Here is a 17,990-nt window from a genome sequence, read left to right on the forward strand (position 1 = left end):
ACACAAGAAAAAGGTTCTGACCGGTTGATGTGTCGAGAACAAGCTGCTCGCGGAGTATGTTACATCCCCCTCCCCCCCTGCTTAAAGCTAGGGAGGAGGGGGAGGGGCAGATAATCTGGGGTGCATTGTGTTTAGCATCATAAATCCACACACTGTACCTGTTCCTCATCAAACACGTCATAATCAGCCAGGATGTGCTGGACTTCGTTGACCGCGTCGTTCGTCTGGTCTTCTGTGAAAGAACTCTCCTCCTGGAACAAGGCCAGGTTGAGCATAGCTGAGCCGCCATACTCTTGATGCAGGATCTCCAGGTAGTAGCTAAAGATCAAAACAATTTATAAATATTTTCAGTATGTTTCATGCTTCTGTTGTGCAGCAGAAGGAATAAATGATTCGAAGCTACTTACGGTTTTCCTTTCTCTAGAACCATCACTTCCGACTTTTGCGATGGCAGTTTTGTGAAGTCTGAGACGTAACGCGGCTGATACGCAACTTTAACCTGAATAAGAGAAGCATGTCAAATCTTGCCTGCGGCACCGCCGATTCTGCACAGTCAGTTACCAGCAACATGTGTTATTTACTATGTGAGCTCCCTCTTTGTACCTTATGCTCCAGGCGGCTGGAGTTGCTGAGGTAGAGCTCACACCGGTCGTCACAGTTGAGGTACATGACGAAGTTGCCGCTAGTTGGAGGCACAAAGAAGCCTGTGGTCCGAGTGCTGAAGTAATTTGCTTCGTGAGGGAATTGGTGCTCCATGGAGTCGATCCACTGCCACCAGTATCCGGTTGTGTTCTCGTTGTAGCCCCAGATGTCGGTCAGGTAGCGGGGCCTCGTGTCGTTCCACACCTCTAACTTCAAGCCTCGGCCACCTAGACATGACAAAGCAGCTAAACTTAAAACTTAAACTTAAAAATGCAACTAACAGATAATGTATTTTACTATTCATTTGCTATTTTTGGTCTAATTATACTCTTTTTTAACAGTGTGTTAATCGGTCAGCTGAGATCAAAACAGCATTCATGAATAAAAATGATCATTAGCCCAACAGCAGCCTTAGTCAGAATTTAATATTTAACTTATTTTTTTTAGGGACAATGCACATTAATAAACATCACTATCAATGTGTAAGGTGTTAGCCAAACAGATGCAAAGTTAGCAATCAAAGCAACAGGTTGTTTGGCAAAATGGAACAAAAATATTCCCTCTTATTCTGAACAAGGTTACAGCCCAGATGTTTCTATTCTTGGTCCTATATGTTGTCATATTTAGCCCATGAGTTCTTGAGTAATCACCCAAAAAACATATCTTCTCATTTCAACCGGCACTGAATAGGCCGAGGTACACCGATCAGCCACAAGATTAAAACCACTGACAGGAGAAGTGAATAACGTTGACCATCTTGTGACAATTCAGTGTTCTTCTGGCTAACTTTTGGACCTGGCACCCACCTAGACCAGACCAGGCACCCCCACCCCATAGCAATGACACTCCTTGATGGCAGCAGCCATCCCCAGTAGGATGCAGCCTGACACAGACACACACACAAAAACTCTTCAGGAACAACTAAAAAAGAAACATGAAGAGCAGCACAAGGTGTTGACCTGGTCTCCAAATTCACTAGATCCCAAACTGATCAAGTATCTGTGGGATGATCCACAGAGGACCCTCCCCTCAAAAGGCCCCCCCCATTAACAACATCCTGTTACCAGACACCACAGGACACCCTCAGAAGGCCCTTGTCCATTCTCTGATGAGTCACAACCGTTTTGGAGGCACAACAATATTAGGAAGGTGGTCATAATGTTACGCCTGATCAGTGTAGTTTCCTGCACTAAGCATGGCCTCACCCGCTCCTCCTCAAATATAACTGTCGTGACTGGGTGTAATCTCCAAAGACTCTCACATTTCTCTTATTAATAATACATTTTATTTATAGGCGCCTTATTGGACACCGTATTATTGTTCAGTCCTGAATGAAATGCCTCTGGCCAGGGATGCACACGAAACACGATACAGAAAGTGGACGAAATTAAGAACCATTAAAATCTAGTGTCCGTAACGGCTGATGACGCCAGCCTTGTGAGAACTCGCTCGTATCATTCGTGCGTTTTGACACAATCAGATAACAGAGTGCATGGTTCCAGTACACAGCACATCAAAGTACAGTGACGGAGCGCTGCAGGCGACGGGACGAAATCATCAACAAGACAACGACTTTGTAGATAAGCAAGAAGACAGATGCTTTAAATTCCTCAGAAAGCTCAGCTGTCGTCCATGCCTCGCTCAGGTAATGACACGGAGCGGCAACAGCAGCAGGAGGAGCAGGCTGCGGTCTGTTCTCACCTGGGTAGACCGTCTGGTTGTCGTGGCGGTTCATCAGTTTGGCAGTCTTGCATATGATCCTGTCATCGGCCACACTCTGGATTTCACAAGGCAGGCCTGAAGAGAAACGTCACATGTCAGCAACTGAAAGCACGTAGCACATTTACACAACAACAACAACAACAACAACAACAGATTGCATTAATCTGAAAGCATTAGTTAACACTGATGATTGTTTTTTAGAAATGGACATATCAAACATTGGTAATAAATTATCAAACTGTAGCTGAAATTAACATTATAACAAGAAAAACTGCTACTCCTGTAAAGTAATAATACAATATTCATGGAGCCTGTATATTTTTCTTATGATATATTTTTTTTCACACTAGATTTAACACTACACTTGTAATGTTTTATGAATTAATGTACATTTTACTAAAGCTGCTAGAAAAATGTATTAATTATTTTCTGAGTAAAATAAATAATTAATAATAAATAATGATAAAAATAAAAATAATAGAACTTTTCCTGTTAATCTTTCAAACTTTTATTCTGAAATTTATCGCATAATTTAAATTATACATACGAAGAACCCGTTCCAGCCTTTAACTTTTTACCTGTTGATACTACTCGTCAGATTTATTCAGTTGTAATAAAGAATCACATCATTTATTATATAGGCAGTGTTGAGCATGATTTAACTTTAAATTTAATTATTTATTTATCTGCAAAGGTTGATTACACCCACGTAATGGAAATCTGTGTTATTTAATTTTATAGCCACTACTACTTTACTAATCTGTGCGTTAACAGCATCAATATTATTTAGTTTTTTTTTTTTTTATTAGGGTCACTAAATCTATAGTATAACCTGTATTCAATTAGTGAAGCTCTGCAGAAAGTGTCTTTATTTGTTCTTGTGTGTGGAATAAAATATCAATTAATGAAAATTTTTAATAAAACACCTTTAAAGGGGAACTACTGTTTTATACAACCTGGACCTTATTTCTGGCATAAAATACGATCGTTTACTCACCCATATAACTTTTGTGTAATTTGCAGTCAGTTGGGAGATATTTAGATCAGTGTATATCCATATAGTGGGAGTGACTGGGGCACCGAAACGCAGCCTCTAAATAGCACATTATCTGCCACGAAACTCGCTAGTGCTATTCCATGTTGAGTCCAGAGTTACCTGTTATCATCATCTGGGGTCTGTAGATTGACCTACCGATATTGGTGAATGAACGAGTTTCGCGGCAGATAATGCGTTATTTAGAGGCTGTGTTTCGGTGCCCCAGTCACTCCCACTATATGGATATACGCTGATCTAAATATCTCCCGACTGACTGCAAATTACACAAAAGTTATAAGGGTGAGTAAACGATCGTATTTTATGCCAGAAATAAGGTCCATGTTGTAAAAAATAGTAGTTCCCCTTTAATATTCAGGTGTACAGATAATCAAACATTTAAATGATAGTAATTATAAAAAGGTAACTTAGGGTAATAAGTCAAATTTATCCAAGCTGTTATTAACTTTTTATTTTTATTTTTCTCACGCCGATTCTGCCTTAAACCAGTGACTCTCTCTCCATATCTCTCTATAGACTTGCTTTGTTGTCACATCTGTACTGTGACTAAATGTCGTCAGAGCGCTAAGTGACTCATGAAACAGCGGGGCCGGATCGCTTGTCATGGTCTGCTGTGTCTCTAAGCTTCTGAAAGATTGTTTTCTCCTCTCTGTGACAACTGTGTGGTTTTCCTTTGTCTCAAAGTATGCACACATTCTGTTGTGCTGAACAGGATTATCACCGCTGCGTGACTCGAGGCCCCGACAATGCCACGACTTTTTGTTTTGTGGCAACATTCATCTAGTCGCGCTGAACATCTTGTACCGTGCGAAAACAACAATAGTAAAGTTGTCATGGTATTAGCAGGTGGTAATTATAGCCGGTGAGCTTTTTGTTTTTGGCGATTACCTCCGACGAGAACGCGCGCCGGTTCGTCAGTTTGGTCAAAGTAGCGACCGTGCACGGTCACCAGCGTGCCGCCCATGATGCTGCCCTTCGATGGAGAGACTCCGGTCACCTCTGGGAGAGAGAGATGACACAAAAACCATAAATAAACACAACAGAGAATCATTTAATGAGACCAGATTTCTCGAGAGCAGATTTCTTCCTAACGTACCTGCGTACGTCTGGAACATGGAGAGTTTGCCCACAGATGAAACCCTGTACACCTTCTTCTCTGGTAAACTCCTAAAGACAATTAACAAAACTATCTGAATAAAATAGTTTTTGACTTCGGCAATCTGAGCTCAAAGGGTTTGAACTGATTTTCTCAAACTAGAGAACGAGATAAGAGGATTTTCCAGACAGTGCTTTACCTTCCAAAGTCCGAATCGAGAATGTAACTCAAGTTGTGATGACCTGTCGAAAACATAGTGATTAAAGTGCAGCTTGTGCAGTTTAATGGTTAATTAATATGTCATTTAACTGGAAAGGGAAAAACCAGCTCACCAACATACGTCCCCGTCATTTTGCAGGTCATGTATCCCCAGTGAGAGCTTTCAGAATCCAGTTGCAGTTTGTACCTTCAGAAACATTTGGGCGCCTTTTAGTACCATGCAAATAGTTTGATAAATGTTGCTTTGCATTGATTTGGACGGAACCCTTGAGGGATTCGTCTTTCAAACTACTTACAGCTCATCTGAATTCGGTTTCAGCAGCTCGCACGGCATTCCTCCCATGTAGGCTCTGCAACGAACAACAACAGAATGATTCACGGATTTAAATAAAAATTGTTTCACCTTAAGTCCGGATCTTGCATATTCTTTAAAAAGATAAAACACATAACCTGTCTTCGGTGCAAACAGAGTTTTCTAAGTCAAACCAGCTTGTACCATAAGTTAATGAGTCCTGTGTGTTCTATCTTTATACCTCAGAAATCTGACATTGAGGCCGTTTGAGCTCTTGTCTGTGTTGCTCCCGTACACATCGCTGTACATCCGACCTCGCATTGTCACCTCTGTGCCTGCAGTGGTTTTAGAAGTGGGTTTAATATTAAGTTCAAAACGGACTCAGAAAAATCCCTGCGCGCTTCAGACACCGTACCTGGGGGACCAGTGAACGGACTCAAAGACTGGATGACAGGCGTGCGATACCAGACGGTCTGAGGACAAGAAAAGGCTGTTACAAAGCAGCCAGAGAGGCAAATCCGAAAAGAATTAAACCAATCTGCTTCAAACTTACGTAAAAGCTGCAGTGGTAGGGTTTGTATGCACCGTTGCAGATCTTGCTGTCAGGAATGGGAACGCCATCCACGCTGACGTGGACCACATATTGACCGCCTGGCATGGCCCTGTCGTGGACAAAATGATCAGTTTAGATGTAGAGGAAGAGAGGCTCTTGAAGAGTTTCCCCGGCCGGCGTGCGACTCTACCTGGTGTAACACAGGATCTGGTTGCCGTGCGTGGAGTCCCTCTCCACATCACAGGGCACCGACAGGGTGTCGGACACCAGGGTCACGCGGTTTCCAAACGTGTCGTCTTGGGGGTTCAGCTGGAACTGTTTCTCCTGGGCAAAACCTGGAGGAAAAAAAAGGCAAATAGAAAAAGGCAAAAGAGTCAACAATCAGAGATAGATTAGGACTTTTAGGACAACTGAAAACAACAACCTACAATTATAAATACTATAATACTATAATCAATACAGCTGCCACTCTTTGCAATACTTTTAATTCTGGAAAAAGTAACAAAGACGTAACAACATTGAGACATGAATATTTTGGATCTCGTACCATCTCCTGAAATGGTGAGTCGTGTTGCTCCATTGGTGCTTCCTCTATGTGGAGATACGTATTGGATGCGCTGAGCACCTAAAATAAATTAAATTAAATAGAGAGAGAGAGAGAGAGAGAGAGAGAGAGAGAGAGAGAGAGAGAGAGAGATTTTTTTCTTTTTAGCAGTGGACTAGCTGGGATGATTTTACGCATTTAAAAAGGCACAGAGTTACGACTACAAGCAAGGAAATCGATTAAAGTTTGACTCACACACATGAAACTTGGCAGAAACTTATTCGTTTACTTACTGCAACAACACCAGAGGGCGAGGAGGAGGAGGAGGAGGAGAGCTGCAGGCTTCCTCAGGGACTCCATCCTGGAGAGAGATCCAGATCAATCACCTGCGAGCTGCGTTCAGGTTAACTGGGAAAAATGACGAACCACAAAAGTTAAAAAAATAAAAAAATAAATAATAATAATAATAAAATTATTTATTTTCAATTCACATTAAACTGGTTTGGTCATATTAAAATAGTTTAAAGAAAATAATAAATCGGATCCAAGAGAACATTTCTGAAAATTCGTCTAAAACCGTTTAATTTGAATTTTACGCATAAAATGATCTAAGCTAAAATATGCAACAGTCTCGCATAAATGCAATTGAACCCGCGATTTAAGTGTGATTTTCTAATGAAAAGTCCCACCTGTTGTCAGGTGCAAAAGATAGAGCTGATAAAGTCAGAGAGCCTCTGTCTGTGTCCACAAATGCGCACTGAGTCTTTATAAGGTGCTCAGTGTTCCGCCTCTCACCTGAAACTGGGAGGAGACTGCAGTGATCGGGAATCCCTGCTCAAGTCTAAATCTGTTGTTGAAATCAACCCCACTTATATTTCCCAATATTAAGACAATGCAGAGGAGTGGAACTGGGTCAGCGGAGCGATGAGTAACAGCTCCACGGACTGGAGACTCAACCCATTCAGAGAAAGGAGAGGAAAGTAATCAGATAAAAAGTGTCTGAGTGAGAGCCTTGAGCAGAACCCAGCTCATATGGAGGGACCTATCTGCCCAAGGCCAGCCGGATACAGACAGAAGAAAGAGAGAAGAGAACAGCAAGATAAACATACATCTGTCATAGATACACATATCTGACTAAAGAGTACATGTGGAATCTTCTGATACAAACTGATGATGTTACATGACAGTTTGAAAATGTAAGAGGAATCATAGGCAGGTTGGAGAATTGTTATTTCAGGTAGGAGTGGATAACTGCAGGATTCCATGAAGACTGGGCATCCTGATGAGACCACGACAACAGATGTAGTATGGAGCTCCACAGGAAACACACAACTCCAGGACAGAGACACTCACAAGAAGATGGAGGAGGAGGGGAGGGACACACAGCAGTTAACATACAGTAATAGCGCAGAATTGCATGACTAGTAGTTAAGTGTTGCTGTGTCCCAACATCTCTCATTTCATAAAGCATACATACCTGTATTAATACTACCATACATAAGGACATTTACACATGGATACGGTTTCAAAACAATAAATAAAATGCTGAAATCATGAAGACAATGAAGAGAAATGTCATTTTAACATTAATAGCAGACTACTTTAAGAGTATTTTGTGGTAAAAATGCATTGAAATGCCCTGATGTGTCTTCAGGATAACACCCATCAGTAGCAGCAGCAGCAGCAGCAGCAGCAAGGCTAAATTTCATGTGGTTTCATGTGGTTTCTGTTTGCATGTTAACCTAACACAACCAGCGCTTTGAACTTTACAACAAACTCTTTACCTTTTTCTCCTATCAACAGTGGAGTAAAATGTACTTATTGTCAGTAGAGATCCAGGGAGTTTAAAATAATATGAATCATTGCTGCAGCTGGCAAACTACACGGCAGCTTAGGGATATTTACAGCCACATGATTACGACACTTAAATTTCACAACAATCACTTGGCATGCTGAATCTAAAATAGATTCAATATATTATTAGTTTGAAGTGATGACATGCTGATGACACAGAAATCACATTGTTACAGTAAAAGTGTTCCTTTTCACATTCAGTATGCTTTGTTTCTGTATTCATTTCCTTTCTCCAACACATCCGCAAAGGAAAAAGGAAAAATAATAACATCATTTCCCTTTATCACAACATATTATATCTAAGATTTCAATGACCGGCCCGTTGTCTCTTAACAAGAGGACAAAGCACTGGGAAATGTATTCTCAGTTAACATTCTGTGGAAAAGCATTTTGGGTTCCCTCTCTGGAAATCTGTGGAACTCTGATCTGAGACTGTGAAATAGTTATTTAAATGAGGCAAGCAGTGGGAGGACGAATTTGCAACGTTTGCTGTCCCATGTTGTCAAGTTGTACAGTCATTCATTTTCTGTAACCTCTGGCATTGGGCAAGAGGCGGGTACACCCTGGACAGGTCTCCAGTCTATCGCAGGCCTAACACAGAGATTTAGCCAATTTGAGCCAATTTAGAATCACCAATGAACCTAACCAGCACGTCTTTGGATGGTGGGAGGAAGCTGGAGTACCTGGAGAGAACCCAAGCAGACACAGGGAGAAAATGCAAACTCCACACAGTCAGGACGATGGTTTCGAACCAAGAACCTTATTGCTGTGAGGCATCAGTGCAACCCATCCAGATATAATGTTCTGTAATAATAGTTAACTATCTTCATTTGGCCTTATTAGCTAATGTTTTAACTATGCATTTATTAGTTTCAAGGCAATGTAAAGGGGTTAGATTCATTCTAGCTGCCAATACAATCAATGATATTGTCCCTGAAATGTAAACAGCTGAACAAAATTCAACATTTTAGCCTGCCTGAGTCTTTTAGAGAACCTCTTTCTCAGCTTTATATACACAGTATCAGTTAATCGTGTCGTATTTTCTCACAGGGGCCTCCAGGTAGGAAAAACATGATTGCCCATTGAAATGTTGTGCCTTTTTACATAACGTCCATGAGAACAAAAGGCAGAGAAGATAATGGTAGTCCTGTCATTCTTCGCTGTTATTTTTAGCTCTAGATAGCCATGTTGTTTAACCTGAAAAGACCAAAGTGGGAGATGATGAAAGAAAATGACCTGTGGGAAAAATTAAAGAATGATCTTATCTTATATTTAAAAAAAAAAAAAAAAAAAGAAAATTAAAGAACAAACAACAAGCAGTAACTCAGAAAAGATTGTGAAGAAGTGCAAATATTTTAGAAATGTAGATACAATAATGTCTGAAATGCATTATGGAAAATTACAACAGTGGTTTTGTTTGACGTCTGGACACAAGGTATGGTCCAGCCAACTAAAATTAACTTATTACTAAACTATACCTACTAAAATAAAACACTGACATGTCACATGTAACTACATTTGTATATCTTTGTAAAGGAAACTGTGAGATACAATATTATTATTACGGCAATAAAAAATTAGCATTAAGGTTATGTGAAACAGAACATTATTTTAAAGAAATTATTAGACAGAAGAAGACTGATGACTCTAGCCATATGCTAATACTACAGCTAGCGGCTAGTTATCACCCACCAGGAACACTAAACTATGAACATATTTCCTTTAGATTTATTTTGCTTTATATTTAAAAAAAATTAAGTTTAATGTGGAGTATTTTCTTCTGCCTGCATGCTAACCTAAAATAGCTGCCAGTCATCATTAGCATACTTGAGTTGATTTCAGTCTTCTCTTTTAAGTCTTGGCTTTCGATCAGCAGCAATATCGCTCAATTATCAACGTATGATACGATTTCTGTTTAAACTGCACAAAAAGAAGGGTAAAATGGTCAAGTTGTAGATTACTAATTAATGTGGAGTATTTTCTTCTGCCTGCGTCCTAACCTAAGATAGCTACCGGTTTTAGCGACATTATTAGCATACTTGAGTTGATTTCAGTCGTCTCATTTAAGTCTTGTCTAGCAATCAACAACACCACCACTCAATTATTAACATATTATAAGATATTTGCTTTAAGTGAATATAAAAGAAATGTAAAAATCAAGTTGTAGTTTAATGTGGAGTGTTTTCTCCTGCCTGCGTGCTAACCTAAGACAACTCCCAGGTTTAGCGCCATAATTAGCATACTGGCTAAATCAATCTTCACATGTAACTCTTTGCAAAATAATAAAAATAAATAAAAGCCATGTGTATCTCTGAAAATGTCCTTTAACTAACTGGGGAAAAAAAACATTCAAGGATTGCTTTAAGCTTAGGTATAAGGACAGTAACAATGAGTTTAATTAAAGATGGGAGTAACACGGGTGTTAAAGATGAATGCTTGCGACTTGTGTCTGATTTTGTAGTTGATATCTGCTGGAAGGCATCTACACACAACCCACGCACAAGCTCTCACTCAGCCCATGCATCAAATTTAATCCTTAGAGCATAACTACCCCCTGTCACTGTGTTATTTAAAACCTGCACGATGGACTGACAAACTCTTTCCAGCAAGTCTGAAATCATTAAAACAACAGACAAAAAAAAAAAAAAAGGGGAACAAGAGCAGATATGCTGTCCAGCCAGTTTGGAAAGTGACGAAAGATGTGAAAGGAGGAGTGCATCTGGCTTCCTCTGCGCTATACCACAGAAAACACCAAAAAACACAGTTCCTGGAAGGGAACATTGCAAAACTGCAGCAGCAGCATGAGCTCACTGCTTATACAATTTTGACCACAACAATGGACTTTACGTCCACTAGAACATGACGTTTACTTAAAATGTGGAGCATATATAACCTGTTTGCTGGATCATAAATGTTCCTAAAATATATATAAATGCTTTTATCAGTAACAGGACAAAATAATGTGATTATTAAGATCTTAGTAGTAAATATAATGCAGCATCCTAAATATCTACAGTGCAGCAAACTAAGCATGTGACAGAGACAGAGACAGCATTTTTGTCATTCTGTCTCCCGTCTTATTTTTAGCACAACACATTCATCACCCTGTCTGTCGAGAAAAAGACGTCAAATCCGTCTGTATTTTTAGGTATGACTCAATCTGACAAATAGCAATTACAATAATAATAAAAAAAAAAAAACCTTCAGGACCCTTGGTGACCAAAATAGGCATGACTTTATTTATTTTTTCCAAAACTGCAGCATAACAAACTAAAATCAATATGAAAACACACAATACAAAATAAAATTAACACTTCAGCATTGCTCACAATGAGAACAAACATCAGTCTGGATCTTAATCGTGGATCTACAGTGAGTAAAAAAAAAAACAACAACAACAACAAAAAAAAAAAACGACTGGACAGGAATCGCCTCATTCACAAGGTTGCGTGTTGAGCTAGAAAAGCTCGGATTCTCTGCAGCAGCTCTTTCTTCACGCTGTCCGGTACCAGAGCTGCACAGGAGAGAAACAGTGAATCAGTGACTACTGAACAAACAGAACAGGGCTATAATTGTCAGCAGTTGTTGACACCGTTTGTCATCTTGTTGTGCTGAACTTCAGGATTTCGTGAGATCTAAAATAGTAGTGTTGCACCAATTTATTCCTCCAGTAATGGTTGCTTAGCATTGCAAGTAGGCTTATGCACGTGGACGTATGAAAAAACACTATGTCCACCTGTCTGAGTTTGGCTCCTCAGTTGAAACCATCTTGTACTTTTGTTTGAAGAGGAAGTACACCCTTAGAAGAAGGACTTGTATATGATGTATGAGAAGGCAGCCTCTCTGATTTGATTCGACAATGGAGGTGGAATGAAATTAGAGGATTTAACAATTATTTGAATCCTATACTATTTGTTGTTAACTTGATATACTTTACCCTGGTTAGAGGAGCTGCAGCCTGAATAATGATAGTTTCTCTTGTACTGTGATAACCCTGGGGTCTTTAAACTATAATTTATCTGGTTCCCACACTTTGGAATTAAGAGATTATGGCTGCAAACTCAGTTTCAGCTGATAAAATCAATTTTATTTATTTGATATGTGTGTTTTACTCAGATTCAATCTTCTTATTTGCATTTTTACTATTACTGGATATAGTATACTCACTTTAAACACTTGTGTCTTGTTCTGTACGTACTGTGTGGTGTGTTATTTATTTGCTTTTTTTGAGAGTGAATCACATGAATCAAGATCCGAACCAAAATAGGACGCAGGGAAATGCCGAGCAGATTAAAAGACTTGTTTGAACTAAATCTGCGATATTGGGCTGAATATAGAAAATGAAGTTATGAAGGTTTAACCAAAGCTTCACCGTGAAGCAGGGGTTTATACTGACCGAGATTGCAGACGTGTTTTGAATTTTTACTCCCAACCTGAATGAGTGTTTGTGTATGAGTATCATTTCTGTCCTTCTTCCACCCCCTGCTGTTGTGTTTGCATATGAACACCTGTACTGTACCTCTGCCTTTCGGTGTGACTTCTGTGACCAGGTCCTCCACTGTGACATGCTCCAGACCCTTTTCTCTGATCACATCTGGACACAGCGGTTATTCACTTTAATCACACCGCGCAAAAATGATCAAAACAACATCACAGAAACACACACCGTACCTTTGCAGTGTGCTTTCAGCTGATCCTTCCACCCACACTCCACCAGCTTTGCCCTGAGCAACTCTTTCAACCTGCGGCCACACATTTAGTTGACGTTAATGTAAACGGATGTGGATGTTGGAGAAAAAAACAAACAAAAAAACATTCACCGACAAATCACTGCAGAGAAAAGCTCACTTACCGCTCCCGTTCCCCCATTTCTATCAGCTTCTGGTTTATTGCAGCCCTCATTTGTGAGTCTTTGCTCATGATCTGCCTGAAATCAAAGGACAGCGTCAGCCTGCACGCAGCGGAAACAGGGAAATGTATTTAAAATGCGTTTAAATCAGCTAGCAATCACACAGGCGCTACCTTTTGTCGAGAAGGATCAGCTGGGGAACACACGGTCCCTTTACTAAACAGTCCCGTCGGAAACATCAAAGGCGTAAAGGTTCCGACGTCGGAGCGTTTAATTCTTCAACAATCACCGACTAACGTAACATTTGTGTTCAAGAAAATCGTCTGTTTACAAAACAAATATATTTTAGTGAATTATTTTACTCTGTGAAGACTAAATTAAACTGTCTTTAATATAAAACGGAACAAAAACTCAACTTCCCGTGAGCGCGCGAGGAGTTCATGTCCGCCGTGAAATGGCTCCGTGTGGAACAAAACAGGAAACGTGTGTCTGTGCTGCTGGACTTCTTCACCATCCTCCTCCTCCTCCTTGTCCTCCTTGTCCTGCTGCTGCTACACAGGCTGTCATCAACTTGTGAATAAGACAGTCACACTGGAAAACAATGGCTGCGTCTAATTACTCGCTGAAGGTCAACAGAAACCTCCTGGACCCCAACTTTGAAAGTTACAGGTTATCTCTGGACGCCATACCGACGTACAACGTTGAGCTGGATGCAGGTGAGAGAAACTAACTTACAGTGCAGTTAGCTAGCATGCTAGCCTAGCACTGATAGAGCTGTAGTATTACAACTAATGTCACTCCTTATAGTAAACAAGAATGACAAGCTGGGTTATTTAAATTTAAGACAAAAAGCTGATTCATTGCTGATACATAAAAATTTTAAATTTGGATTATTTTGGTTATGCTGTTAACACTGAAGTAGCTCTAGTTTTAGCCCAATAAGTTAGGTTTAAAGTCCTCTACTTAAAGCTGTGTGGGGTTCAGTACTGGATATGTTAATGATACAGGTGATAGAAAATGTATAACATACTAATGTAACTGTCTACTGAAAGCAGTGTTTGTGAGGATTTTGTGCGGTCCACAATGTAAGATCAAACTTTATTGATCCTTGAGGGGAAATTTAGGTGTTATAGCTGCAGGACAAGGCAAAAAAATATGCATTAGATAACAGCGGTTAGTGCTGGTGCCTCACAGCAGGAAGGTTCTCGGTTCGAATCCCCAGGCCAAAGAGGATTAGATTCTCAGGGCCTTTCTGTGTGGAGTTTGCATGTTCTCCACGTGTTTGCGTGGTTTTCCTCCGGGCACTCCGGTTTCCTCCCACCATCGTCAAAAAAACCTGGGTGCTAGGAGCCGGGTCATGTTGCCCCACAGTGGCAGCAGCAGGTCGCAGCGGCTCATGACTAATTCTCCCTCCAACCATGTAGTTTCGTTGTACAATTGTATGATGACAAATAAAGCACAGCTAAGAGAACCCAACCAAAGTGAAGTAAGAGAAAAAGAACAGGTCGAAGTGAGGGAGACTGAGTGTATATAGGGGCGTTCATGAACACATTCATGAGTAACGACAAATAAATGAATAAAATCCCTTTGTTTTAGTGCAAAAAAAGTACATTATGAAAATGTCTCTGAACATTTAATAAACTATCTACGGTGGCCGAGAGGTGCAAACCAACATTACAAAATGTGAAACACTTTTACAAACGCCAAAACAAATGTACAGGTGGCGAACCACTTTTATTCATTCATCTTCTATACCCGGTTATTCCTGTTAAGGGTCGCGGGGGTCTGCTGGAGCCTATCCCAGCTGTCATCGGGCGAGAGGCAGGGGTACACCCTGGACAGGTCGCCAGTCCATCGCAGGGCTAACACAACTCAACTCAACTCAACTTTATTTATAAAGCCCTTTAAAACAGCTGTGGCTGACACAAAGTGCTATACATAAAATACAACCTAAAATATAAGACATCAAACATAGACAATATAAAAGCAATAAAAACAATATAAAAACAATAATAAATGATAAACAGTATTAAAATAATAATAAAACAGAACAGAAAACAGGGTCTCATGCTGTGTTAAAGGCCAAAGAATAAAAATGGGTCTTAAGATGTGTTTTAAAAATGGACAGCGAAGGGGCTTGTCTGATGTGTAGGGGGAGATCGTTCCATAATTTAGGACAGGAAACACAGAGGAAACACAGAGACACAGACAACCATTCACACTCACACTCACACCTACGGCCAATTTAGAATCACCAGTGAACCTAACCAGCATGTCTTTGGACGGTGGGAGGAAGCTGGAGTACCTGGAGAGAACCCACGCAGACACAGGGAGAACATGCAAACTCCACACAGAAAGGCCAGCCGGCCCATGGATTCGAACTGGTGACCTTCTTGCTGTGAGGCATCAGTGCTAACCACCTCGCCTCGCCCACCACTTTTACAAATTTACAAATATCAACCATCAACCATCAACCGGAAAGAGAATGTACCAACTCCGGGGTTGAACAGGAAGTGATAATGGGAGTGGCCAATACGAGTTCATGGTGACCCAAGATGGACATCGATCTAGTGACGTTTGCACCTCCCAGCCACCGTAACTATCCTTTGACAAAACATTTTATGAACGACCTCACATATTTAAAGGAAGCAAAGTGCAATTTTGGCGCATTTGCTGCCATCTGCTGTTTAGTTCAGGGTGTTGTGTTGTGTTATGTCTACAACTCTTAACAAAACAGCTCGACTGCAAGTGGACAAATTAGAAATAAGTGCCAATATTATTGAAAAATTGCAGTTAATGTCTTTTCATCTCATCCTGCTGGGCGTGATTAGACCCTCTGACGGTCCAGTTTTGGCCCACGGGCCATATGTTTGACAAGTAGTGCTCTTAAAAATAAATACTGCCCAGAAATGTCATGATGAGTACAGACAATGTACAAATGTGTTTTGGGTTCATCGCACACCTGATAAAAAAATCAGTATATGGATGTTAAGGCTAAGGTTGGTAGTGAGATTTGGGTCTAATTTCACATTTGCGGTGGCAACTAGCTCGTCTCTGAAGCCTCCACACGCGTTGCACACGAAACAAACAAACAGCAAAGTTGCATAAAAGATGAATGCAGATCATGAGATCAGATCATGAATTTAAAATGTGCACAGAGAGAAGCCAGCATCCACCACTTTCACATCAGTGCTGGCCACAGTACATGCATAAATACATTTTCTAAGTCATGCATATCGTAAAGCAGCTGCATGGCAAGATCTTTGACTGTATTAAGTAGCACATTTAGAGAAAAGTCTAAAAATTGACAATTAAAAATTATGTTGGACTAATATCAATATTTAAAGTTGATATTAGGACACACATGAAGCGTAATTGTACATTTCTCTCTTGAAATACATTGTCTAATCTCTCATTCTGATTTCTTTTTATTGCCATGTCTGCTGCAGCTGTGGAGGAGGTTAAACTGAAGGATACGCAGTACACCTTGGAACACGTGCGCGCTTTTGGCATGTACAATTACCTGCACCTAGACCCTTGGTACGAGGACAGCGTTTTGTTTGTGGACTGCAAAGGACGGGTTCTCAACCTCACCGTCACTCTGGTAAGTTTTTAAATCTCGCCTTATTTCTCTGTTACCTCACCGAACCTGATGGGTAGTGCAACATTTCCGTGCTGCTTTAACGCACACCATAAACCTATACGTATAAATATGTTGTGTTTATTAAATTAAAGATCTGTGTTTCTGATTCACGTGGATTTATTTTGATGCACCTGACACACCAGTAGGTGGTGACCAAATACTGGTGCAAAAGCAGCATCAGCCCATGATGCATTTTTTTGCGGGTGAGGTCCAGAAAACAATCCACAATAAAAGCTATATTGTAATAATAATAGTAATAATAATAATAATAATAATATATTATTGTTAACATATACATTAATGTGGAGTATTACAATGTCCCCAACTTGCTTTGTTTCCAGTGCTAAATTAGAGACAGTTACAAAGAGTGAGAGTCTCAATATTCAGGGAAAAAACTGTCTTTTCAGTCTTTTGTCCGTTGTGTGACTCACAGCAGCAGACCAGGTTTTGTTTGAGTCCTCGTGTGTATGCGGTTAATCACAGGACTGATTACATGATTGACTTTAGGTTCCGATCCAGGTTTGTTACCCGATACCAAGATGTCGAGACGAGGAGCAAAATCATCCAGATGACCTTTTCAGCAGAGACTTCTTTTATGTCTAAGACATCATTGACCGTAATTTGAGATAATTGCCTTCGCATTGTAGTTTTTCTTTCTTTTTTTTTTTTTAAATGTCTAAACTGGCCTGAATGATGATCATCAGCCTATAATCTTGTGAGACAGTATTTCTGGCTTTCAGTGGCATCATTACATGATGTTGCTCAAATTCTAATTACAATGATCACATGATAATTATCGTCCTTGGCAGCCTCTTTTGTGTACATTTCCAGGGGAGCACATAGGCGGTCCGCGCCCGGTTCAGGGCATTAACGGAGTGGATGTCGGAGAGAATGATCTCAAAGGCGAATCATACATTAGGTAGCAATATAATGCGCAGTGTCACGCTCCATGGCAACAACAGGGGCATCTGCTGCATAGGCCTTTTGAAACGCTGTTCCTTGCATATCTATTTATTACTAATGATGTTCTTGGATCGTTGAATCACACGTGAAGTCAAGTCACATGGGCGCCCACATGGCAGCGTGACGGAGCTGCATGTTGTTTTCTTTCATTCAGGTTTTGTGTTGACGTCTTTTAACAATCAGAGACTTTTACTGTTACTGAAATTTAAGAAGGAAGCATCGACCTTTCTTTTTTTTTTCAGTCAGCACCGTCTTTTATTAAACGTTTCTGTGATTCACGACTCGACGGCTCTGAGATTGATTGTTTGGTAGAAGTAAAAGCCGACATTTTACTCCTTTTCCAGTCTTTTCTTAGTGTTGAACCGCAACCATGAACTACATCCATTTTGCACCGCACCCATGCTGCTCTGCCACCGTGAGAGCTCCCGTTAACCTCGGTTAATAATTGATTGCTTCATAATCAGAGGAGTGAAACGGAGTTGATTTGAAACAATCATCATGCACTAACCTCGTCAGTATGGTATTGCGGCATCTGCCAGCGGTGGTCCAATTCCATTTT

The 17,990-nt window shown here is 40.4% G+C and overlaps 3 protein-coding genes across 3 annotated transcripts in view; 1 reads left to right on the plus strand and 2 right to left on the minus strand.

Annotated features, from left to right (window-relative positions):
• pkhd1l1.1 (PKHD1 like 1, tandem duplicate 1) overlaps positions 1 to 6,482 on the minus strand; it is a gene marked incomplete at its 5' end in the record, with an annotated part of 41,208 nt that extends 34,726 nt beyond the window's left edge. The window contains 15 exons of the mRNA XM_084563433.1: positions 159 to 318; positions 408 to 499; positions 604 to 869; positions 2,344 to 2,439; positions 4,307 to 4,417; positions 4,515 to 4,585; positions 4,714 to 4,756; positions 4,847 to 4,920; positions 5,030 to 5,083; positions 5,267 to 5,360; positions 5,441 to 5,498; positions 5,579 to 5,687; positions 5,769 to 5,913; positions 6,126 to 6,203; positions 6,416 to 6,482. Of these exons, the coding sequence (XP_084419559.1) occupies positions 159 to 318; positions 408 to 499; positions 604 to 869; positions 2,344 to 2,439; positions 4,307 to 4,417; positions 4,515 to 4,585; positions 4,714 to 4,756; positions 4,847 to 4,920; positions 5,030 to 5,083; positions 5,267 to 5,360; positions 5,441 to 5,498; positions 5,579 to 5,687; positions 5,769 to 5,913; positions 6,126 to 6,203; positions 6,416 to 6,482 (1,518 nt within the window). The remainder of the gene's footprint in view (positions 1 to 158; positions 319 to 407; positions 500 to 603; positions 870 to 2,343; positions 2,440 to 4,306; positions 4,418 to 4,514; positions 4,586 to 4,713; positions 4,757 to 4,846; positions 4,921 to 5,029; positions 5,084 to 5,266; positions 5,361 to 5,440; positions 5,499 to 5,578; positions 5,688 to 5,768; positions 5,914 to 6,125; positions 6,204 to 6,415) is intronic.
• Positions 6,483 to 11,192: 4,710 nt separating this feature from the next.
• On the minus strand, positions 11,193 to 13,031 carry LOC311501254 (transcription and mRNA export factor ENY2-2-like). Its single transcript, XM_084562973.1, has 5 exons — positions 12,999 to 13,031; positions 12,829 to 12,903; positions 12,648 to 12,718; positions 12,496 to 12,570; positions 11,193 to 11,490 (listed from the first exon to the last, which is right to left on the minus strand). Exons 2-5 carry the CDS (start codon positions 12,894 to 12,896, stop codon positions 11,414 to 11,416), a joined length of 291 nt encoding a protein of 96 aa, XP_084419099.1. The 5' UTR covers positions 12,897 to 12,903; positions 12,999 to 13,031; the 3' UTR covers positions 11,193 to 11,413.
• Positions 13,032 to 13,356: 325 nt separating this feature from the next.
• The window catches only part of nudcd1 (NudC domain containing 1), a 45,847-nt gene continuing 41,213 nt past the window's right edge, over positions 13,357 to 17,990 (plus strand). The window contains exons 1-2 of the mRNA XM_084563936.1: positions 13,357 to 13,541; positions 16,275 to 16,429. Coding sequence (XP_084420062.1) covers positions 13,427 to 13,541; positions 16,275 to 16,429 — 270 coding nt within the window. The 5' untranslated portion in view covers positions 13,357 to 13,426. The remainder of the gene's footprint in view (positions 13,542 to 16,274; positions 16,430 to 17,990) is intronic.

This window comes from Chelon labrosus (genome assembly GCF_963514085.1).
Source record: "Chelon labrosus genome assembly, chromosome: 16".
NCBI classification, from domain to species: Eukaryota; Metazoa; Chordata; class Actinopteri; order Mugiliformes; family Mugilidae; genus Chelon; species Chelon labrosus.